We start from the raw sequence: 23,978 nt of genomic DNA on the forward strand, positions 1-23,978 counted from the left end.
TTACTTTGACAACAAAGGTCTGTGTAGTCAAAGCTATGGTTTTTCCAGCAGTCATGTATGGATGTGAGAGTTGGACTATAAAGAAAGCTGAGCACCAAGGAATTAATGTTTTTGAACTGTGGTGTTGAAGACTCCTGAGAGTCCCTCAGACAGCAAGGAGATCCACCCAGTCCATACTAAGGAAATCAGTCCTGAATATTCATTGGAAGGACTGATGCCGAAGCTGAAACTCCAATACTTTGGCCACCTGATGTTAAGAACTGACTCCCTGGAAAAGACCCTGATGCTGGGAAAGACTGAAGGCGGGAGGAGAAGGGGATGACAAAGGATGAGATGGTTGGATGGCATCACCGACTCGATGGACATGAGTCTAAGCAAACTCTGGTAACTGGTGATGGACAGGGAGGCCTGTTGTGCTGCAGTCCATAGGTCGTACACGACTGAGCAACTAAACTGAACTGAACGTGTAATCCTTGTATCTAGATAAGCAGTCTTTACACACCAGTCCACGAATAGGCTTTTAGGGATGGTTCATAAACATCCTGAAATTATATGCAAATTGGCTCTCTACATGATGTTCTTGCAAGCTCAATGTCCAACTCTTTGCAACCTTATGGACTGCACCCTGCCAGGCTCCTCTGTTCATGGGATTTTTCCACACAAGTATACTGGAGTGGGTTGCCACTTCCTTCTCCAGGGGATCTTTCCGACCCAAGGATAGAACCCACATCTCCTGCATTGCAGGTGGATTCTTTACCTCTGAGCCACTAGGAAAGACACGGATAAAGATGTGGTGTAGACACACACACCATGGAATATTACTCAGCCATAAAAAGGAACGAAATAATGCCACGTGCAGCAACATGGATGGACCTAGAAATTATCATACTGAAGTAAGCCAGCTAAAAACAAATATGATATTGCTTATATATGGAATCTACAAAAATGATACAAACAGAAACAGAAATAGACTCACAGACACAGGAAACAAACTTAAGGGTTAGGAAGGGGAAATGTGGAGGGGGGGGCATAAATTAGGAGTTTGTGATTAACATATACACAGTACTACTATATACAAGAGATAACCAACCAAGAACTTACTATATACATACATTTAAAAAGCATTCCTGATAGATTACATAAAAGGACAATTTTTTTAAAAAGCATTTATTGATCTGATTGCTCCCAGAGGTGGAAATACTCTACAACTCAGAAATCATATTAGTGTTTAGTACCAGAAACTGTAAGAAAACACTTCAATTCAAACCCAACATTTCTACAGCTTTGCTTTCTTTATGGCTCTATTCTTCAAGACTTCCTCACTGGCCATCAAGAATGTTCCCACTCTTCTGATTCTGCATGAATGTATGCAAACTTTCTTTGCACTTTCAAGTGTGGACTAAAAAATACAGCCACACCCTGAAAGCAGAGTTGTTTGGTGGGAATGTTTTGGACTCCCAGCCCAGAAGACAGCATCTCAGTAGCTCTGAGAAAACTGCTCCAAAGAGGCAGAAGGGAAACTCAGGCTATACACAAGTTTGCAACAAAGGGATCAGGCAGTCTGAACATCAAAGACCAGGTATCACTGAATTCACTTCTTTCATATGCACCTCAGCTATCTGGAACCAATCCTGTTTCCTCATTCACTTTGTTTCTTACAGTTCCTGTTTATTAAAAACGCAGGAGATATTTTCTTCACACATTTCGTGTCCAACTCTCTGCTATTCCCCAGTCCATGGAATTCTCCAAGCCAGAATACTGGAGTGGGTAGCCTTTCCCTTCTCCAGGGAATCTTCCCAACCAAGGGATGGAACCCTGGTCTCCCGCATTACAGGCAGATTCTTTACCAGCTGAGTCACCAGGAAAGCTCAAAAATACTGGAGTGGGTAGCCTATCCCTTCTCCAGGGGATCTTCCCGACCCGCGAATCCAACTCGGGTCTCCCGCATTGCAGGCAGATTCTTTACCAGCAGAGCTACCAAGGAAGCCGGCATTTCACACAAGTGTAATCATAAACCCTGCCTGGAGGAATAAAAAAAAAAAAAGGTTAAGAACCGTTGCTCTAAGAACGTTCCTTTTCTGAAGCAATTTTTGCTAATTAGTAACGGATCTAATTCCCATAGCGACCTATTAACTGTAAGGCAAGGAGCGTTTAAATTGCTTTGTAGAGCTTTATTCATTCTCTCATAGCACTGTTTGGAGACGGTAATGGCAACCCACTCCAGTGTTCTTGCCTGAAGAACCCCAGGGACGCAGGAGCCTGGTGCGCTGCCGTCTATTGGGTCTGCTGGTAAAGAATCCGCCTGCAATGCAGGAGACCCTATTTTGATTCCTGGGTCGGGAAAATCTGCTGGAGAAGGGAGACTACCCACTCCAGTATTCTTGGGCTTCCCTTGTGGCTCAGCTGGTAAAGAATCCGCCTGCAATGCAGGAGACCTGGGTTCGATCCCTGGCTTGGGAAAGGCTACACACTCCAGTATTCTGGCCTGGAGAGTTCCACGGACTGTACCGTCCAAGGGGTCGCAAAAAGTTGGACACGACTGAGCGACTTTCACTCCATTACTGTAAGTGGTTATCTTGAGATGCTATGCTGCAGTACTCAAGCAAAAGCACACGAAAACACATCCTGACCCTGGACATTCGTATTCGTCCCACAGTTTAAAAAACGCCTTTGCAGACTTCATCTTCGTTGATACCGACTATATATGCAAAATGGCAAGTGACTTCGCCTCTATGGCACCCACCGCAGAAAGGAAATACAGCTGGCCACGGAACAGTGGCCGGTCCGCTTCTCTCGTCCACGCCCGCGACCTTCCCTCCCGGGCTCCGTGAGTCCCAGACCTTCCGAGCATCCGCGGCCGGCGCGTCGCAGGCAAGTGGCCGGCCCACGGGGCAGCTCTCTTCCACGGCTGAGGCACCGAGCTCCTGACGTGACGCTACCCGAGTTCACTCAAGCCTCCGGAGGTCACGACCGCTCCCTTCTCCGCCCTCCAGCACCAGATCCCGACACCACGAGCGCCCGCCATGCTCCCCTACAGACTCAGCTCTCCCACGGGCCTCCGGAACCCCGGCCGCGCCCACAACTAGCAGCCAACCGCGCGCGACGGCCTCCAACGCGGACCGCGTCCCACAAGGGGCAGAGGCGCATAAGCCCCGCCCCCGGTGCCGACTTCCGCCGGAGCCAGAGCATAGGACGTGCGCTTGCGCGCGCATGCGTGAAACGAGAGACGCGCCTTCGTCGACGGTTTTTTCAAAGCAGCTGGGTGCATGCGCAGCGAGAGGCCCGGCCGCCGCCGTGGGTGGTGCTGCCAACCGACGCTCCGGCGCGCTTGCGCAGTAGCTGGACGCGGGCGTTTCTTTCCTCCCTTTTTTTTTCCGAATTGGTCGTGAGGGCTCGATTCGAGTTACAAAATGGCGGCCTGAGGTGTGTGGGGCGCTGTTCTCTTAGCCGTCTCCCACTGACCAGACGGCTTACCTCCCCTCACTGCTCAACGCAGAGAAACGAGACCCTCCCCGAAGGACATGGTGTTTGAGACTCAGGGGTTGCCGATCACCGAATCCTTCGAGGCTCTCAGCACACCAGAAACGACCGCGCGCCGCTTCAGACCCGAGTGCCGCGGCCGCGACCTCGCACCTGCTCTCCGCTGCGCACCCCGGCTTCGCCGCGCTCACATCCCAGCGAGGGCCGCCGCAGCCACCGGAGAGGTGAGGGGCGGGCTGACTGGGCGGCACGGAAGGGGCGGGCGCCGGGTAAAGAAGGAAGCCGGGTCCCGGGTGCCGGACCCGGGCCTGAAACGGGGAGCCCGAGGAGGGTGGAGCGGGGTGCGGGGCGCCGGCTGGGGACGGGGCGCTTGAGGGAGCGGAGAAGGGTGGGGCGTGGTGTCAGCCGCGACGCAACCCGGCGGGGTGTTTGTGAGGCCGGGCTCGGGGCCGGCCTGTCGGGGCTGCGGTGTCCGAGTTGGGGAAGGCTGGGCCCGGGCGCGGGGCCCCCGCGGCCCCGGCGGAGGTGGGAGCCGGAGAGGGAAGGGTCCGCCCTGGCTAGGCGTCCTCGGTGTATCTCCTCGCGCTCCTTCCGGTACTCGTCTCTCTCCGCTCCCTGTACTGCAGCTACAGCCCGCTCATCACTTGTCTCTTTCGATCAAGAGCAATGTTCGAGGATTTCGTTTTCCTCTAGCGTTTCAGTCTCCGAGGGCCGGCCCCATGTTCCATTTTTCCTCGGGGGACCACGCTGCCAAGTATGTTCAGTCTGTTTCCGTCTTAGAGTAAATCGACGTGGACTGAAGTTACACTCCAAGGTCGGGGCAGCCCCCGGTTGCAGAGATCACAGAATTCCCTGTATCCGGCACAAATAAAGTTTCCCCCAATTCCCGAAAGTTTTCGATTTTCCTATCTCAAGGTATGCTTCATACCTAGTAATCATTTCATGATTTGGTGCTTCTAAACCACAAGCCCACCTTTTTTTTTACGTTCTTAGTTCTTAACACTTAAAGACTAGGTGCTAGGCTTTGTTCTAAGTACTTTACCGGCACTTTTTTCCTTTTTCAAAGAGATGTTACTGTCTGAAGTACCATGCTTTGAAATAAAATATGGATTTGGTAAAGTATTTTTTAGAGCCCGATTCATAATTCAAGTTAATTTTGTTTTTCCCCACTACAGCCTTTAAGTTAGGGAGGGAAAGTGTTTTAGAGCCTTTGTTTCTGACAGAACTTTTCTCTTTGATAAGATATATTGAGTCCTTCCTCTGTTCCAGGCACTGTTCTAAGCTAAGCTTTTTGTTTATCTCATTTAAATTTCACAGCACTTCCCTGTTGTGAAGTAAAGAAATTGAGGCACAAAAATGAAATGATTTGCCAAAGGTCTTCAACAACAACATGGCAAAACTGGATGCTAGCATTTTGTAGTATTTTTCTCAAACTTGCAGTGTCCCCGATCTCTGATTCTAGACCATCTATCATGTGGAGGGGGGCGGGTTTTGAGGTACCTGAGTGAGTGAAACAAAGATACCTGCCCTCTGGTTATTCATTGATTTGATAAAAATGGAGATTGGATAAATATGGAATAGGAAGTGAATTGGTATATTAATTTAGGTTATTTGACTATGCCAGTTGTCTTTAGTTGTGGCTGTGGGTTAGGTGTTACAGTTTTAACAGTTAATCAAGTTTTTGCACTTTCAGCTCCACTCCTTTTTGCCTGTTAATAACTAGTTAGGTTACTAAGTTAATAGCAAAAAAAGGACTGTTTCAGTCTCTCCTCTCTTCTGCCCTCTGGTGGAGGTGTTAGTTACTGAATGGGAAATGGCCCAAAAGAAGCAACACAGGGGTCTGGCCTCTGAGCAGTTCAAGTTGACTAAGAATTTATGCGGAAGGGCACCTTGTTTGTTTTCTGAATGACAAGATTAATAGCAAAACTTGACCAAGTGTTTGGGACGGAGGCATTAAGAAAGATTTGCAAGTAATGACAAAATTATGTTAATTCTCACTATGTTTTAGAATCTGGGACTTTAAAGCCATTTATTCTGTAATCAGAAAAAAAGCACTTGGTAAAAGAAAAATTCAGAGATTATTAGGAGCTTATTAAAAGCTGAAAATTGCTGTGTGATTATCCTACCAGGGGATAGGATTTTGGAGGACTTTGGAACACTGGCTTTGAATTTTATCTTACAGATCTTACTGTGCCCAGTGAGTGATGTATAAGTTTGTGTCTTAATGACCATGAGCTTCTAGAAACTTCTCTGGTGGGTTCTGGTCTTGAGGGCAAATAAGAGTGGGGAAGGACTAGGACGGAAGCTAGGCTGGTTTTCAGGAACCCTGGCTAGTGTTCCACGCTAATTGGTAGATCTCTGCGAAAGGTAAGGAGGTATGTGACCTATTTAATTGGTAAGTTAGGGAAGAGCCAAGCACAGCGCTCACTGTGGCGCTCTCCATTGATTGTTTCTGTTTTTAATAGCAACAGATACACATCTTAGGGTCAGAAAATAAATTGGGAATTTTAAGGGATGACTACATGGAGTCAGACACAACTTAGCAACTAAACAACAACAAGCCTTGAATAGAAGTTGAGCTGATGTTTTTCTTTTTTTGCGATTTTTTTGTTTGTTTTAAATTTATTTTTTAATTGGATGCCAATTGCTTTACAATGTTATGTTGGTTTCTGCTGCTGATGGCTTGTTTTTGAAGAATTAAGAATTCTAAGAATGTTATCATTCATGTTAATCATATTTTGAACTATCTTCTTCAATGTATGTTGGGATTATGTCACAATAAACCCATGGTAAGTTGAAAATACTGTAAGTCGAAAATGCATTTAGTACGTCAAACCTACTGAAGATCATAGCCCAGCTTACCTTAAAAGTGCTCAGACATTAGCCTACAGTTGGGCAGAATCAACTGACACAAAGACTGTTTTATAGTAGTGTTGAGTATCTAATATAATTTTTTGAATACTATACAGAAAATGAAAACCAGAATAGTTATATGGGTACAGAATGGTTGTAAGTGTATCCTTGATTGTGGTGGCTTGGCTGGCAGGCTGGGAGCTGTGGCTTGTTGCCACTACCCAGGATCACAGGAGAATATCATACCTCATATTGCTGGCCTGAGAAAAAGTCAAAATCTAAAGGAAGGTTTCTACTTAACGAGTGTTGCTTTCCCACCATCGTAAACTTGAAAACTTGCAAGATGAACCCTTGAAGTCAGAGACCATCTTGTGAACGTAATGCCTCGTTCACATTCTTAACTAAGGTCAAACTTTACTAAATATCCTTAAGAGAATTTTAAATATTAAAAATGTCTTGCCTATAGCCAGGCTATGTATTAATGTAATTTGCATGGAGTTAATTGAGCATTTGTTGATTATTAGGCAGTTCTGTAGATTTCTGATTTTTAAAAAAATCAGTGTTTCATTAGCATTTTTTTCCCAAATGGAATTGTTTTATTGTTTTTCACTGTGTCTTAGAAGACTTCGCTGCCTTCTTCTGTAATTTTTGTTGGATTTGTGACACTGGGAACCTAACAGTGTTATACCATTCTCATTAAAGAAGTGCCCACTGGTATCAGGGATGTTTTTATCTCATTTCATGCTAAAGTAAATTTTTAAAATTCGTTGTAAGAGTTAAATCATGTTTTGGAAAAGCAAACTTATTACTGGCTGCCTTGGTGGCTCATTGGTAAAGAACCCGCTTACCAGTGCCGGAGACATGGGTTTGACGTTTAGGTTGGGATCCTCTAGAGAAGGAAATGGCAACCCTCTCCTGTATTCTTGTCTGGGAAATCCCATGGACAGAGGAACCTGGCAGGCTATTGTCCAAAAGGTTGCAAAGAGTTGGACACTACTGAGCGACTTAACAACAACAAAAGCTTAGTACTTCTCATCTTTTTACCTTTAGGTTCAAAAAAATGGCCAAAAGAATCGCCGAGAAGGAATTGACAGATAGGAACTGGGATCAAGAAGACGAAGCAGAAGAGGTAAAAGGTGCTTTCCCTAAGAATGATTTCCTGCTACTTCCAAATTTAAATTTGTTTTGTGATTCCTCGTGAAAACTGTGGTAAAAATAAAAGGCCTTTTTCAGAGCATCCTGAACTGGAAATAATATGGTTTCTTATGATCTATGCTAAGTATAGAAATTGATGGGTGTGCTTTTCCATTAGCAACTGTTCCTTCAGTACTCTACGCCTTTGTAGAATCATCTTCCTCCTGAATTTCATATAGCATTTCATTGAGCACGCTCAGCCCATGGTTTTAGTCCAGATTGAAGGCTGAGTAAATGATCTAGTTATAAACTAAACTTGAAAAGTGTTTTACCACCACTGTCTTAGTTTGCCATACTCAACAGTTTTAGATTTTAGAAGATTGAGTTTGCCTCCCCTTACTGTACTGCTTCTAAGAGTCCTGTTTTATTTCATATTGAAGATCTGAGACACTCTCCACCCCCAGCTGGGTTAACAGGAATAGAATTTAGATGGCCTGGTTTCTTTCCTAAGAAAATAAAAATGGTCTTCTCTGAGGAAACCTTTTAATTTTTCTCTTAAAAAGAATAAAACACAGCTGCATTTCTGAAATGCCTCATCAGCAGTTTGATACTCCCAGGCCAGTTCACTGAGCAAGCCTGAACCAAGTTAGCCTTTCAAGTTAAAAGAAGTGTGCCAAGTTAAAAAATATATATTTTAAATAGTTTGCAAAAGCATTTCCAAGATAATTCTTCGACTGCTATTTTTTTTCTTTCTCAATCTATTTTCTAGTACTAATATTTTTCCTTTACAAATATGTGTACTAATATTTTTAAGGAAACCAAAGTCACAAGTATGGGCTTATAAAGAAGTGTTTTTAACAACTCTGACTGACTTGGTACTTTTTAAGCATGTCTTTGGTAACTCAGTTTTTTCCATGTTTTAGGCTACAGTCATGTTCCAAGCCTATCACATAATGATTTGTTCTGACATTAAAATATTTCAGAAATGAAAGAACTTGCATTTGGATATAGATTCTAATGAAACGTGTGTGGAAGGACATTACATTTGAGTCAGGCGTAGTCAGATGATCCCTTCTGTGGGTACAGAGATTCCACAGTTTAACATTATGTGAAATAAGTATAGAAGAGAACTTTTTATAGCAAGTATTCTATGCCATTTCTCCAAGGTAAAAGAAAGGGTGAAGTAAAGCCAAACATTTTCAGCAAATTTCCAACAGGTCACTTAGAGTCCCAGGTCCCTCAGAGGTCTTCTGGATCATGGGCAAATGGGCAGAGCTGTTCTTTACAATAATGTGTATTATGAACTTAATTTTTGAAAACTATAGTAGTAAGATGCTAGCTTTGGCATCTGGGTAATGTCTTTGAATATATTTGAAATATTTGAAGAATTGATCATGAACAGTTTTGTGCCAAGGTTTTAATGGTCTTAGTCTTCTTAGAAAGTTGATGTATACAGTCTTCTCTCTGAATTGTGGTTCAGAGTCTGGATTTGTAGTTTCTGAAACATTTCCGATTCACCTGACTAGCAGTGAAATTCATAAGACAGGTAAGAGACATAAACTTTAGTTTAATATATGCTCTCCATAATTCATGTTATCAGTATTAACAGTACTTAGAACCCAGACGTTATTGATCAGTTTGTCTTGGTCTAGCTTTTTAGAAATTCAGCATTTTACCTTTTTGCCCTTTTCTTATTGCTCTTTAATTTGTATACTCCTGCAGGTGGGAACATTTTCGGTGGCCAGTGAGGAGGTCTTGAAGAATAGAGCCATAAAGAAAGCAAAGCGTAGAAATGTTGGATTCGAAGTGAGTGTTTCCTTACAGCTTCTGGTTCTAAACACTAATTTGATTTCTGAGTTGTAGAGTATTTCCACCTCTGGGAGCAATCAGATCAATAAATGCTTTTTTTTAAAAAAATATCTTTTATGTAATCTATCAAGAATGCCTTTTAAAAATATATAATGGTTTATCATTGGAGAAGGAAATGGCAACCCACTCCAGAATTCTTGCCTGGAGAATTCCATGGACAGGGGAGCCTGATGGGCTACAGTCCATGGGGTCACAAAGAGTCAGCGAGACAGAGCACACAGCACATCATCATCTTTATCCGTTCATCTGTCAGTGGACATTTTGGTTGCTTCCATGTGTTGACTATTGTAAATAGTGCTGCAGTGAATTTTGGGGTGCATGTATCTTTAAATTATAATTTTGTCTGGATAAATGCCCAGGAATGGGATCACTAAATTGTATGGTAGTTCTGTGTTTTTTTTGTTTGTTTTCTTTTTTTTTTTTTTAAGGAACATTCATACTTTTCTCCTTTAGTGGCTGTACCCATTTACATTCCTGCCAGCAGTGTAGGAAGGCACGTTTTTCTCCATGTCTTCTCCAGCATTTAGTAATTGTAGACTTTTTGATGGTAGCCATTCTGACCTATGTGAAGTGATACCTCATCATAGTTTTGATTTGTGTTGTTGTAATAATTAGTGATGTTGAACATTTTTTTACATGCCTGTTGATCATCTGTATATCTTCTTTGGGGCGATGTCTGTTTAGACCTTTTGTCCATTTTTTGATTGAGTTCTTAATTGAGTTCTTAACTCATTTTTAATTGAGTTCTTAAAGCATTTTAAAATGCTTTTTAAAATGCCTAGTTCACTTGTGCATACCCTTGGTGAAGACCATGGGAGATATAAAAGATAATAAATATGACATCTGTACCTTAAAGGGAGCTTATCCAGTTGGGGAAATAAGAGGTAGATGTAGACAAATTCAAGTTGTGTTATAGTTGAAGTGGAAAAATGAATATAGTAATTGGAAAGCAAGGGAAGTGGGTGTTGGGGTAAGACAGGAAAATGTAAGATATTCTCAAAGTCTTACCTGTTTCCTAGGATTGAGGTGTGGGTGGGGTAATACGTTTGAGAATAATAGAAGCGTTTCCCATTTTGGTGTTCCTTCTAGTGTTTATTGTTGTTCAGTTGCTCAGTTGCATACGACTCTGCGATCCCATGGACTGCAGCATACCAGACTTCTCTGTCCTTCCCCATCTTCCAGAGCTTGCTCAAACTTATGTCCATTGAGTCGGTGATGCCATCCAACCATCTCGTCCTCTGTCATCCCCTTCTCCTCCTGCCTTCAATCTTTCCCAGCATCGGGGTCTTCGTATCAGGTGGCCAGAGTATTGGAGCTTCAACTTCAGCATCAGTCCTTCTAATGAATATTCAGAATTGATTTCCTTTACGATTGACTGGTTTGATCTCCTTGCAGTCCAAGAGACTGTCAAGAGTCTTCTCTAACTCCACAGTTCAGAAGCATCGATTCTTTGGCTTTCAGCCTTCTTTATAGTCCAACTCTCACATCCATACATGACTACTGGAAAAACCATAGCTGTGACTAGACATACCTTTGTTGGCAAAGTAATGTCTCTGTTTTTTAATATGCTGTCTAGGTTTGTCATAGCTGTTTCCTGGAAAAATGTTTCATTCTTGTGTTCAAAAAGATAAAATATGAGTTAAAATTCATGACCTGGAATCATGTCTCCATATTCAGCAGTCACTCCATGTGTAACAGCGCTTCACCCCTCAGATATGTCCCAGACCCGTGAGCACTGTCTTGGTGACCTGGGCATCTCTTGTCAGGCAGGAGAGGCTTGTTTGAACAGTCTGGGTGGCATCCTTGGAATAAATTTACTTGGCTGCATGTTCTGTGGTGGCTTTGTTCAATTTTTCTTTGAGTTCTTTTCTGGCCTAATGTCATTCTTAAGACTGGTGACTGGTTGGATGTAGGTCTTGAGCCAAGTAATAGTTGATAGCTCTTTCATGGAGAAAATATAGGGGGGACGGGACTTCATGAGGAAGTTATTGATTTTGTCTTAGGAAAAGTATTTCAGGGCCTGTGGTACAACCACATGGAGTTCTCTAGGAGACTGCTAGGTATACTGGTTGGCCACTCAGAACAGGAATTGGGAGATGGGTGCAGCTCTGTTAAGTTTCCCGTCCAGGAGGTCAAAGCCATGGGGGCTACTGGCAAGAGGCCTGAGAGCGCCTGGGAAGATAGGCTCGAGGAGGGGCAGGCCAGCTGTTGTGTACGAGTGACAGTGAAGAGGTAGAAACAGTGCAGACCACAGTGGAAAGAGCAGCTTTCGAATTTCATGAAGCGTGCCAGACATTCCCAAAGCATCAGAGTTCTGTACATTGAACACAGGTTGAAAGCTCCAGAAGTTCGTAGGAAATTGTAAGTAGTGGGTAAAATACTTTTAGTGAACCTAACTTGATGTTTCTATAACTTCCTTAGGGCACTTGGTCTTTGAATAGTATATGAAAAGTCTTTCATTTGGGGTTTAGTTGTGTTGAGAGTGTTTTATTTATAGTTCTGTAGCTGCTGGTGAGTCCATAAATTTATTTGAATTAGTCTTTTTAACCTTTTATATCATAAATAGGTTTTAAAAAATTATTTCATTCTGATTCCGTCTATCCTTCCTGTTATAGGAAGGCAGTTTCAGATTGCAAATCTCTCATCGTGAGTAAAATCCATGTTGTCTCTGCTTGTTCTGGCAGTTTCCTTTCATGCTGGTTGCATAAGGGTTGTGGGTACTATTTAGCCAAGAGAATACTGCCTTTTGCTTGCTTATTTGGAAACAAAAAGAGTTATCTAGTGTGTGCTCTGTCTTTATTTTCCAGTCTGATGGTGGAGGCGCCTTTAAAGGATTTAAAGGTTTGGTTGCATCTTCTGGAGGAGGAGGGTTTTCTGGATTTGGTAATGGTGCTGGAGGGAAGCCTCTGGAAGGACTGTCGAACGGAAACAGCATAACTAGTGCCCCTTCCTTCTCCAGCACGAGGGCAGCAACTGAGACCAAGGCCACCTTCGGTGAGTAGGTGCTTCTTCCCCGTCTTATCTGTGGAAGGATAATCTATAAAAACAAATTTTGCAATTTGGGGGGTGGGGCGCTTTTTTCTGGGTTCTGCGGCTGTAGGAGCAAGAACATGGTGATGATGAAAGGGACGAAAATTAGGGAGCTTTTGGCTAATTACAGAGTGAGTAGAGCACGGGCCAAAACAGCCTGGGTTCTGTTCTCAGTTCTGCCAGTTACCAGCTCTGTGTGACCTTGGTAAAGTTCCTTAACCTTTGAGCTTCCAAATCTTCCTTCAGCTGTGAAATGAATATGACCTCAGAATTGACCTAAGGATCAAAAGAGAAAAAGAAGCTCTTAGTGGACCCTAGGTGAAGGCCTCCCATCCCTCCACCTCATTCATTGTAATGTACCAAGAATTTCCTCTGTGCCACACACCTACATTCCCAGGCGTGGTTTATTTTGCCCAGGACATGTTGATTGCCTCATCCTACTTTGAGGAAATTACTCAAGAATCTTGGAATTAGCGACAGAGAATGGACTTGTGGGTTAAAATCTTTGATTCTTGGAAGTGATCCTGACTCATTGGATCATACTTAGCAAATTATTCTAAGAGTGTATACTGTTTCATTTAAATTAGGCAGTGTTTAGTGTGATTAAAATAAGCACTTCCTGTTAAGATTTTAACTGCATTAATATATGTTCCTACAGTCTTGGGGGTTAAGTTTTATACTAACTATTTTGACAGTTTAGGTGAAATGGGCATCCTTTTGAAGGAAAAGATTATTTTAAAATGACAGGTTTAATGCAAGCATGTGAAAAAATATGTGTGTGTGTGTGTATATATGTATATATATATTCATGTATACATGTAAAATGTTTTAGTTGATCTTTGTAATAACTAGTTTTTGAATACTATATGTACGCATCTTGAACTATAACAAAAATGGGATACGATAAAAGAAAATGTGAAGGCAGAGCAGTACGAAAATCTGAATGGCTTAACTTAATCAGCTTCTGAATAAATTCTTAAACGTGTAATTTCCTATAGGATCAACTGCTATGAACGGCCCTACCTCCTTGGTTGATAAAAAGATTTCAACCCCTAAAACTACCGGTGACAGTCAGCAGCCTCCCTCCTCTGGTGCTGCCCGCCATGGGAACGCCTATCACAAGCAGCTGGCGGCCTTAAACCGCTCTGTGCGGGATTGGATCGTGAAGCATGTGGACACAAACCCGCTCTGCGACCTCACGCCGATCTTCAAAGACTACGAGAAGTACTTGGCAAGCATCGAACAGCAACACGGGAGCAGCGGCAACAGTGATTCCGAAAGTGAAGCCAGCAAAATATCAGTTGACGCACAGCCTCCTTCTCTATTTGGTTCAACAAAATTACAACCAGAGTCACCATTTTTGTTTCATGTCAACAAAACTGAGGATACGTCTGGACAGAAGGTGGAAGCTGTGTCTGAAAAGAGCAAGGACCCATCACTAGGAGCCACAAGTGCCTCGTTTAATTTTGGCAAGAAAATTGATAGTTCTGTTTTGGGCTCCTTAAATTCGGGCCCCTTGACTGGATTTTCTTCTGGAAATTCCAGTTTATTTGGCAAAGATACTACCCAGAGTAAACCGATTTCTTCACCATTTTCCACTAAAACATCGGAGAGCCAAGCAGAAAGTGGCGGCAACGAATGCAAAGGTAAACACAGTTCAGTGCTTGAGGTCTGTCTTAGGTTCATGTGAGTTTTGTGTTTAGTGGGAAAAGTGTAGTCTTGTGAGTAAGATGGATCTGGATTCATGTCCAGACTCCATTAGTGCCTAGATGCGTGTGTGATCCTGGGTAGAGCTGGTTAATTTCTCTGATTGCTTATTCATAAAATGGAGTAAGACCTATTTTATAGGATTATTAGAAGGATTATGAATATAAAAATAATAGAAAAACATCTGGCACAGGAACTTTGAAAACCCATCAAACACATGCCTTTACATTAAGAAAAAAAAACTAAGATTTTTTGAAAATTTATTTCATTGAAAAAAAAACTCTTCATGGATGTTCACTGAATTGTTTTAAGAGATTTGCTTATAAATTCACATAGCAAAACATTACTATAAATAAAATAGGTAGACTTCATAGACATGAACTTGGACGAACTCCAGGAGATGGTGAGGGACAGGAAGGCCTGGCGTGCTTCAGTCTGTGAGGTGGCAAAGGGTTGGATGTGATTTGGTGACTGAAAGACAGTGGCAGCAACAGACTTCATAACCTTGTGGAACAAACTGACATGTCTGGGTTGTAGCCGACTTTCTACGAGTGTTCGTGGTCTGTCTTGTTAGTGCCCCAAACCAGGCTGTCATCCCAGCCCCTCCACTCTCTCCATTGTACTTCAGTCAGTTCAGTTGCATCCGACTCTTTGCAACCCACAGACTGCAGCACGCCAGGCAGGCTTCCCTGTCCATCACCAACTGCTGGAGTTTACTCAAACTCAGTTTCATTAAGCTGGTGATGCCATTCAGCCAATTCATCCTCTGTCCCCCTTCTCCTCCCACCTTCAGTCTTTCCCAGCATCAGGGTCTTTTCAGATGAATCAGTTCCCATCAGGTGGCCAAAGTATTGGAGCTTCAGCTTCAGCATCAGTCCTTCCAATGAATATTCAGGACTGATTTCCTTTAGCATGAACTGGTTGGATCGCCTTGCAGTCCAAAGGACTCTTAAGAGTCTTCTCCAACACCACAGTTCAAAAGCATCAATTCTTCGGCGCTCAGCTTTATTTATAGTCCAACTCTCACATCCATACATGACCACTGGAAAAACCGTAGCTTTAACTAGACAGACCTTTGCTGGCAAAGTAATGTCTCTGCTTTTTAATATGCTGTCTGAGTTGGTCATAACTTTTCTTCCAAGAAGTATGTGTCTTTTAAGTTTATGACTGCAGTCACCACCTGCAGTGATTTTGGAACCCAAGAAAATAAAGTCTGTCACTATTTTCACTGTTTCCTCATCTATTTGCCATGAAGTGATGGGACCGGATGCCATGATCTTAGTTTTCTGAATGTTGAGCTTTAAGCCAACTTTTTTGCTCTCCTTTTTCACGTTCATCAAGAGGCTCTTTAATTCTTCGCTTTCTGCCATAAGGGTGGTGTCACCTGCCTATCTGAGGTTATTGATATTTCTCCCAGCAATCTTGATTCCAGCTTGTGCATCATCCAGTGCAGCATTTCTCATGATGTACTCTGCATATGACTTAAATAAGCAGAGTGACAATATACAGCCTTGACATTCTCCTTTCCCGGTTTGGGACCAGTCTGTTGTTCCATGTCCAGTTCTGACTCTTGTTCTTGACCTGCATGCTGGTTTCTCAGGAGGTAGGTCAAGTGGTCTGGTATTCCCATCTTTTTAAGAATTTTCCACAGTCTGTTTTGATCCACACAGTCAAAGGCTTTGGTGTAGTCAGTAAAGCTGGAGTAGATGTTTTTCTGGAACTCTCTTGCTTTTTCGGTGATCCAACTGATCTTGGCAGTTTGACCTCTGGTTCCTCTGCCTTTTCTAAATCCAGCTTGAGCATCTCCAAATAGGGGTTGTGTCATCCCTCTTCACCCCATGGTGGTCAGGAACAAGTAGTGTCTGTATAGAGACTTACAAGCAGTTAAAAGTGCATTCCCCAGGTATTAGCATATTGATCTTTGAGAAAGAAAACTGCAGTTGCAGGTGGGCCGTAAATACTGTTTTTCTTCCTGGAGGGAAACTTCCTTCTGTTGCTTTGCCCTGCCTTCAGCTGTATCCTCAGTCAAGAGCCCTCCAGGGCAAAGCAGAGAATAAAGAGCTTCCCTTTGTCTTAAATAAGACAGAGAGAGAGTGTGTCACAGTCACAGGGACTCTGCTGTTTGTAGAAAGGCTGCTGAATTGAAATAGTCTCCATCTCAGCAGGGGACCCCTCCATAAAGCACTTATTCCTCACCCTGTGGTTATTACATATTATGCACGAAAAGACTTGGAGAACTTGTTAGAATAACAGAATGCCCAGGGCCTAACTCAGGCATACCATCTTAAAATTTAAATCTTGCAACCTGAATTGTTTAAGCAGCAGAATTCTTTTTCTTAGTTGCTCATTACTGAGTGTTATAAAGTTGCTTTCTCTTTAAGGGGGTCGTAATTTGTGTCCACCAGTGACTTTACTCTCCCTTACGATTGGGGCATTGGGGTCAAGGATAGTGCTTTGGGCTCAGACCGGGAGGGCACCCCCTGTACCAGCATGTCCAGAGGCGTGGCAATGCAGACACAGCTTCAGTTACTTACACTTGGCTTGGGACTCATTTCTCTGACAACATGCCCTATAAAATGCTTGTTTTCTCCGTCTTCGGCCATTGCATTCCTTGGTTCTTTGGCATGATGCAGAAATGGTTACAGGAATATTTGGGGGTGAAATTTTACGTGCTAGAAGCCTGTGTGAGATTTTCCTTTTCCTGGGTAACCTGAGTATAACCGGGCACCTGAGTGTTGACTTTTTCTGTGTAACCTTGCCTGCACTCTGCATACAAGCATGGGCACTTTTGTTCTAAGACTTTCTACAAAAATCCAGCAAGTACCTCCTCACCTTGACCCCCCGACACAGTTAGATTGTGCTTTCAGTTTCTGTATCAGCTTACATGTAATTTTTAGGTTCAGGTGAGGGACAGGGGGGCAAACTTCTTTTATCGCATTTTCATGCTCTTGTTCTGAATCTTCTTGGTGGTGTTTTTACAAAAGGTGGAGATGAAGAAGAGAGTGACGAGCCACCGAAAGTAGTAGTTACTGAAGTAAAAGAAGACGATGCTTTTTACTCCAAAAAGTAAGTAGTAGTCACGGCAACCCACTTGATGAATTTAGTTTCAGAGACGTGGAAACAGGCCTCTGGCTGGAGCCCATGGGCAACATCGTCCCTGCAGAGTTTACCGGGCACCCCTCCTGGGGTCAGGCTGTGCCTGCTCCCAGAATTGGGACAAGGAAGAATTCTGGGCCTGTTTTTTAAAAATAATATGATGTAAAAATTTCCTGCTGGGCAAAGCCTGCTCTTTCATATTAGTTTAGCTCTTTCTGCTTTTCAGGTGCTTTAGAAACTCTTTTCTTGTCCTCATCTCTTACCTCATTGTTCTCTCCCTTTTTCTCCTTCCTTTCTTCCCCTCCTTTCCCTACAAAGATAGTCATCTAAGTCAGTGATTCTAGATTTGGCTTTACTTTACTCTATCTTCCCCCAGGGATGCAAACTGGTTTGGCATGTGGGTGAATTTTGTTTAATGAGAGTTGTTGCTTTCAGAAAAAGGCTGAAGGGAAATTTTTAGTTCTCAGTGAAATGAAATTAGTGCTTTTTAACAAAGATTTTACTGAAAAACATTTGTGCCCTTAAAGCCTCCCTTGAATATGTTTTTCTAATACAAAAATTTCAGACTTAGTAAGTCAGCAGTTTTCATAGTATAAATCACCAAATCCAGTGGGATTTCAAATGTTTATTTTTGAGAACTTTTAAAAAGAGACCAATTCCTTTTGCCTGATTTAAAATGTAATTACACAGATGCTGTAAGGGAATGACCCTGACTTAGGGGATTTTTTGCTTGTTTTGAATGAGGTTTTTTTGGTTTTTTTGTTTGTTTGTTTGTTTTGTTTTTTCCCCACTCCTCAAGGCTTGTGGGATCTTAATTTGCTGACCAGGGGTTGAACTCTGGCCCCAGCAGTGAAAGTGCCAAGTCCTAACCACTGGACCACAGAGACTCTAACCTAAGATTTTTTTTCTAATCATAGTGAATCAAAGGAACACGCAGTAGTTTTGACTTGTTTATTAATAACCTACGAAGATGAAAGAGTCCTGAAGAAAATTCAAAAATAAGAAATAGGAAAAAGGTGAGAGTGAGGGGCAGAGTGTTTGTCCTGTATGTTCCTGTTCTTTAAGCACCAGGAGCAGCTCTTGAGCTCAGGACCAATAATACATCAGGGAGGTGTAAGGTGCTTGGCAGTGATTTTTGACTGACCCGAGAAAGGATAGTTTCAGAAACCATTGTAAAGAATTGTATCAGGCCTGCTGTGTAATAGTGAGAAGAAGGGAGGGGCTGTAGACTGTCTAATCAGATTCTCTTACCTGCCTTGTGTAAGGCAGACTGATTTGGGTCAACAGAAGACTCTTCTGAGCGCCCTCTGCTGTGTTTACTAACTGGCTTCCACACAGGCATGAGCAGGGCCTGTTGGAGGATCGAGTGGCTTTCATGACAGGTCACCGAGGGATCATACTGATGATTTTTCTCCTTAGGTGCAAACTGTTTTACAAGAAAGAAAATGAATTTAAAGAGAAGGGTGTGGGCACTCTGCATTTAAAACCTACAGCGAATCAGAAGACGCAGCTGTTAGTGCGGGCAGACACCAATTTAGGTGAGTACCTTTTTCTTCAGGTGGCACAAAATAATCATAATTACATAGTACATTAAAGCTCTCTACTTTGCTGATTTTAGTCTTCAAGATTTTCAAGTATGTTGATGTGTTTTTTGGAATAGAATAGAGATTGTTCAGGCCAAATTCATCCTGTACTGATTCAGTACTTACAGATTTAGTTGAATGCTGGGGAAATAGTGCATAAGAAAACCTCGTTGTATTAAAAAGCTACTGCGAGGAAGTAACGAAGTGTTTTCATTTTCCTTTGTGCTAGAAATGTGACTAAGAAACTGTAGGTATATTGGACAGTTTAGTTAACTCTCAAGGGGAGTTAACCTTGTAAAGGAGTCCTTTTTATGTAGCAAAGAATCATTAACTCGTTGTTGTCCACTCTCCAGCTTTACCATTAGCAGTCCTCTGAAAAGAGGGGGTAGTGCCTGGGTGGGGCTTCTGAGGGGAAGTGATCGTGGGTGCCAGGTGACACCAGACTGTGTCCCTGAAACAGATTCCTGTGAAGTGCCTTTCCTGTGGGCTCGGCTGACCTGTGGTGCAGTCACAGCGTTCTCACTCTTGCCCATGAGCGTGCTGGCCCCTGTGACAGAGCCATTTCTCAGCTGACCACTCTGGGGAGAAGGCTTCCTCAGTGGGGCCGAGTCCACGTTTTGCCAGAGGCCCCACGGTCCTCTCTCAGAGACCCCGTTCTGTCAGGGAACCAGGCCCTTTTTATGACATTCCTTTGGCTCCGTTAAGTATGTGTTGCATCAGTGTTTAATGTTTAGCCTATTAAAGGTGTAGTTTCATGGAAGATAGTTTATTTTGATGCATTTTTTTCCCTTTGTTTAAATGCAGGCAACATACTGCTCAACATCCTGATTGCACCCAGCATGCCTTGCACCCGCACAGGGAAGAACAACGTGCTCATCGTCTGTGTTCCAAACCCGCCCATTGATGAAAAGAACGCCGCCACCCCGGTTCCCATGTTGATTCGGGTGAAAACAAGCGAGGACGCGGATGAGCTGCACAAAATTCTGCTGGAGAAGAAGGATGCCTGAGCATGCTCGGCTGAGGAGCTGTCGCCAAGCTGCTGCTTCTCCCAGCGCCCTGAGCTTAGTCAGTTTTCTTCTCTTCTTACTTTGACCTTCTAGGACTTAGAGATAACTTAAAACTTTTGTGAGGAAGATTAATATTAAAAGGCCAATAAAACCTTTAATGTTAAGTGTTAAGAAACTGCATTCTCCCTTCTTAAGAACTGTCTAATGTGTAAAATACGTTTGAAAGAAAAATTTTGGAAGATTTTTAACGTTCATTTATTAAACTAACCACAAGTGATTTCTTAATGGACTAAAATCAGGGTATCGATTAGATTTCCCAAAGGCTTTTCTGATCCAGGGCTTGGGGTCTGCTGCCACCATCTGCACAGCTTCACGGCCGTTCGTCCTAGGGGAGCTTGCCTGAGGCGGCCTTCTGGCAGGCTTCGCTGGCTGGTGTCCGGGTGAGCCGTGCTGCCGCGCTGTGGCAGAGGTGTCCCTCTGTGCTTTGTTTTACCACGCTACTTTACAGCTGGGACGTTTGCCTTCAGCAGTGGGTCCTCAGCTGTTTCCGTGTGGACACTGGCCTTTAACCCCACAGGCTGCTCTACTAGGATTCCAGAGCTGCTGTTTCATTTTAAGAGGAAATGAATAGCTTGTTCTTTGGTTTCGTAGGTTCCTTCATGAGGTGCTCTTACTTCTGTATCCCCCTAGAGACAAAAGGGATGGGGGGTTGCCAGGAAAGAGGTTTAAAAGCACAAATTTGGTAGTTTGTAGACCACAGACAGTGGTCACAACGCTTATAGAAAAAAGGGTTAAACCGTACAACAAAAGGGAAAGAATATGCTCTTAGTTAATTGTACCGTGATGAATCCTATGGATCTAAACTCTAAACTTAAGTCATAGGAGCTTTTGTTACACATGAGCCATGTGAACTAAGCAGGAAACATGCAGTAAGGTACTGGAAGAGGAGGTTGTGTGTAAGCGCTGCCTTTAACCTTCAGACACCAGTGTGGTCTACGTTTGATACTGAAGTTCCCATTCACTCTTTAAGGGTGAGCTGTTCCGTGTGTCCGTGTGGAGTGGAGCCATGGCTGCACCAAGGCCGCCATGTCACTTCTCCATGCTTCTGGGTAACTAGCCCGAGCGCGCTCTGGACGCCTCTGGTCCCGCGAACCAGATGTCAGGTTCAGTGTTCCGAGTGTCCACGGTCGTTCCCCATGAGTCAGTTAATGCTGGTGCCAGGTAGGCTCAGGGTCTGTGCCTGAGGGCTCACACTTGTATGTTCTGTTCTCCAGAACAGTGTCTTCTGACTTTAAAAAAAGATAGTCAAAATTACTGTAGATAGTACAGTTGCTTTTATAAAAAAAATAAAAAACTACAATTTTTAGATGTAAAGGGAGCAGGGAAACCATTTTATGATACGTTACTCTTTAATACTTGAGGTAAAGTAGTTGGGCCAACACTGATCATGAAATTCTTGTACTATTGCATTCTCACCTTTCTGATTCCATGGGGAGACTTTGGCCCCATGTGTGACTTTGGGTAGATAACAGGCACTATTAGGGAATGTGATCGAAATCGGCTGTATCATGAGGCCTGGTGAGGAAGTGGCAATTGCTGTTTCTTTTACTTTTTAGAAATGAGAATGTTCATGAGTGTTCGTTGTAGATGAGTTTTAGTTAACAAGTGGTTGATTACTTAATACTGGCCCTGCCCTGTTCACACTAGGTTTATCCAGCTGTTACAAGGACGAGGAAATTAGGGGAGCAAACCTCATCATCATGTCCTAGCTTAGCCACGCATGCTCCTTGTCCTACCAGAAAGTCAGGCTCACAGACTTCTTTATCTATAGGAACTCTGGTGCATTATTTTGTTTGCCTTTGCATGTGATGTGGAATGTTCACCAAAACTGGCATGAAAGTCATGATTGGATTAACTCTTCCCCACCACTATCCTAAAAAGTTTGTCTTTTTAAATTACTGGGTGTGTGTGGCTTTCTTTTTTTCTAACATTCCCAGCAAATTCTTGCTAAGACTGTACTGTTAAAATGGAAATTACAAGGGGGACATGTGGTATGTATACCGTAAGTGAAAATGTGGTGTTGTCTTAAAATCACTCTTGTACTTTAGGAACTTGCCGGTCTCCACTTTAATTCTGTCTGAGTGTAAAAGAGCCTAATAAGTGTATGTTGATTTCACTGTAAAATCTTAAGTCCATGTATATTACTGGGGGAGGGGCGCCTGGGCCCCTGGAGGGCTTGCCTTTTTGTCCCCACTGTTTAACAGCTCAATTCTACCCCTTGGGTTTAGTTAAATTTATTTTTTAACAAGTTATTAGAAATTAGGCTTTAAAATGTTCCATGTGGATTAAGTTTTTATCTTTGGTTTGAGAATCTATAGAGAGTGTGTCATAAATGTGGCCTAAAGGGTGTATATATCTTTAAATCAGATTGTGTTGTATCTTGACAAATACAGAATATCCCAGTGGCCTTTTTTTTAACTGCTGTGTGTTCATCTCTTCCTTTTGAGCATTCCCATTAAGCAAAAAAAATAGAGTATTATGCTGTTTTCATTATTAGGTTACAGGCTGAAAATGTGTGTCCAGTTTTCAAACTTTAGATTGTGTTTTTCATGAAAGAACAGGTCTGTTTATGGACTGGTTTTCTTTTAAAAGGATTATTGTTTTACAGTTTGAATTCTAAATCATATTTTTGATATGCTGCATGCCAAAAAACATCTACCTGTTCTGGGGTAGAGGGAAAAAAACTAATATTCTACCTTACTGTTAAAAGTTTAGAGAAGGCTTTTTTGGTTTAGTTTTAAAGGTCAGCGAATTGCCTGATGAATTGTTTCTGAGCATTTGTCAGTTATTCTGTTTCAGAACAGTTCTGAACAGTCCAAATGAAAGTGCAGTGCATTTTTACAAACTAAGCGACTCACTCCCAAACCCCTGGTAGTCATCCTCATTCTGGAAGTGAGGTCTCTGAGTACAAACCGCTTTGTCCTGTAGCACCAGTAGAAGACAGGGCGGGACCTGTCACAACTTCTTCCCTTGTGCTCTGAGCACAAGGCCTGTGTGTGTGTGTGTGTGTGTGTGTGTGTGTGGCTGGTGTGGCAGACCCAGTTGTAGCTGAGACGGGAAACTTGTTAGCCTATCAAATGGATCAATTGTTTGCTTTCTATTTTACATAGGAAACCGTTTTCTAAAGCTAAAATACTTGAATTGTCAGACAATGTAATCTCAGTGTGTATTAGTTTTGAATGATCCCTTTGAGCAAGTGTATCAATCCATGAAATGTGAATAAACGGAAAGTAAACAGACTCAGTGTTTGACACGTTATGTTCCTCTGCTGCACCCGGTGTGAGGGCGCGGCCAGCCCGCCAGAGCTGGGGGGCGGGGGGGGAGCCATGTGGAAGTATGCCTGGAAGCCCCCTAGCAGCAGGAGGAGGGTTGGCTGGGAGGTGAGAGACCCAGACCCATCTGTCATTGCATCCCTAGGTGCCTTGGATCACTTGTGCTGGATGAGACCCATTCCAGGCCATTCAGGACTTTCTGTTGGATTCCTGTTTTTCCAGGTTAGACTGGGAATAATGGACCTTTCATTGGCTATCGTGAGAAGCATTGTGCTAGAAGCTTTTAACATATTCTCTTGTTTAGTGCTTGCAGCAAACCTTCCAGACATGGGCTCCTGGGTGGACTTTCCAAAGAAACGAGTTTGGGCAGGTAAGGTTTCTTCCAGCAAGTAAGTGGATTTGGGAATCTGTGTCCAGGAGGACATTGTGAAACTTAAGGGTCAAAATGATTAAGGAAAAAAATGTATTTTGAGTCTATGTAACCTTGTTTTTGGTGATTTAGGAAATCACTACTAAGGCATTAACACAGTAAACTATAATTCAGAGTAAGGTTCATATTTTTAAAACATTCCTGAGTTATTCACTTAGTTTATTTATAAGAGGTGTCTCTGGTAAAGAAAACTATTACAAAGACTAAGTTATCCATCAAAATGTTTTTCTTGAGCTGGCAACATCTTGTGGAAACTACTGAAGACACTGAGAGTGCAGGTACTCTCTAAAGAGGAAGAGTGCATTGCAGCCACGCTGGCCCTGTTTGAGGCGCCCAGCTAAATGGCTGGGCTGGAGCAGTGGTTCTGCAGGGTGGGCCCAGGAGCAGCGGCAGCCACACCCAGGGCCCTGACAGAATCACGCTCAGGGGCCCACCCTGCACCTGCCGAAGCAGAGGC

At 43.1% G+C, this 23,978-nt stretch overlaps 1 protein-coding gene and 1 long non-coding RNA gene across 6 annotated transcripts in view; one reads left to right on the forward strand and one right to left on the reverse strand.

Moving 5' to 3' along the window:
* Window positions 1-897: 897 nt before the first annotated feature.
* On the reverse strand, window positions 898-3,260 carry LOC139030573 (uncharacterized). The gene is made up of 2 exons (XR_011482955.1): window positions 2,744-3,260; window positions 898-2,021 (listed from the first exon to the last, which is right to left on the reverse strand). It is a non-coding gene; the product is annotated as an uncharacterized lncRNA (long non-coding RNA).
* A 154-nt stretch (window positions 3,261-3,414) lies between these two features.
* The window catches only part of NUP50 (nucleoporin 50), a 30,229-nt gene continuing 9,665 nt past the window's right edge, over window positions 3,415-23,978 (forward strand). For 2 of the 5 annotated variants that reach the window (XR_011482953.1, XR_011482954.1), the window contains exons 1-10: window positions 3,981-4,234; window positions 7,384-7,462; window positions 9,190-9,273; window positions 12,144-12,330; window positions 13,365-14,012; window positions 17,058-17,139; window positions 18,589-18,707; window positions 19,557-19,817; window positions 23,237-23,313; window positions 23,396-23,461. Coding sequence is in view for 3 of the 5 variants with exons in the window: in XM_020888294.2 (XP_020743953.2) it covers window positions 4,200-4,234; window positions 7,384-7,462; window positions 9,190-9,273; window positions 12,144-12,330; window positions 13,365-14,012; window positions 17,058-17,139; window positions 18,589-18,707; window positions 19,557-19,759 (1,437 nt within the window). In the remaining 2 variants the exon portion in view is untranslated. The other 3 variants (XM_020888297.2, XM_020888294.2, XM_020888295.2) reach the window with 3 other exon arrangements.

Source organism: Odocoileus virginianus, chromosome 23 (assembly GCF_023699985.2).
Source record: "Odocoileus virginianus isolate 20LAN1187 ecotype Illinois chromosome 23, Ovbor_1.2, whole genome shotgun sequence".
NCBI lineage: Eukaryota > Metazoa > Chordata > Mammalia > Artiodactyla > Cervidae > Odocoileus > Odocoileus virginianus.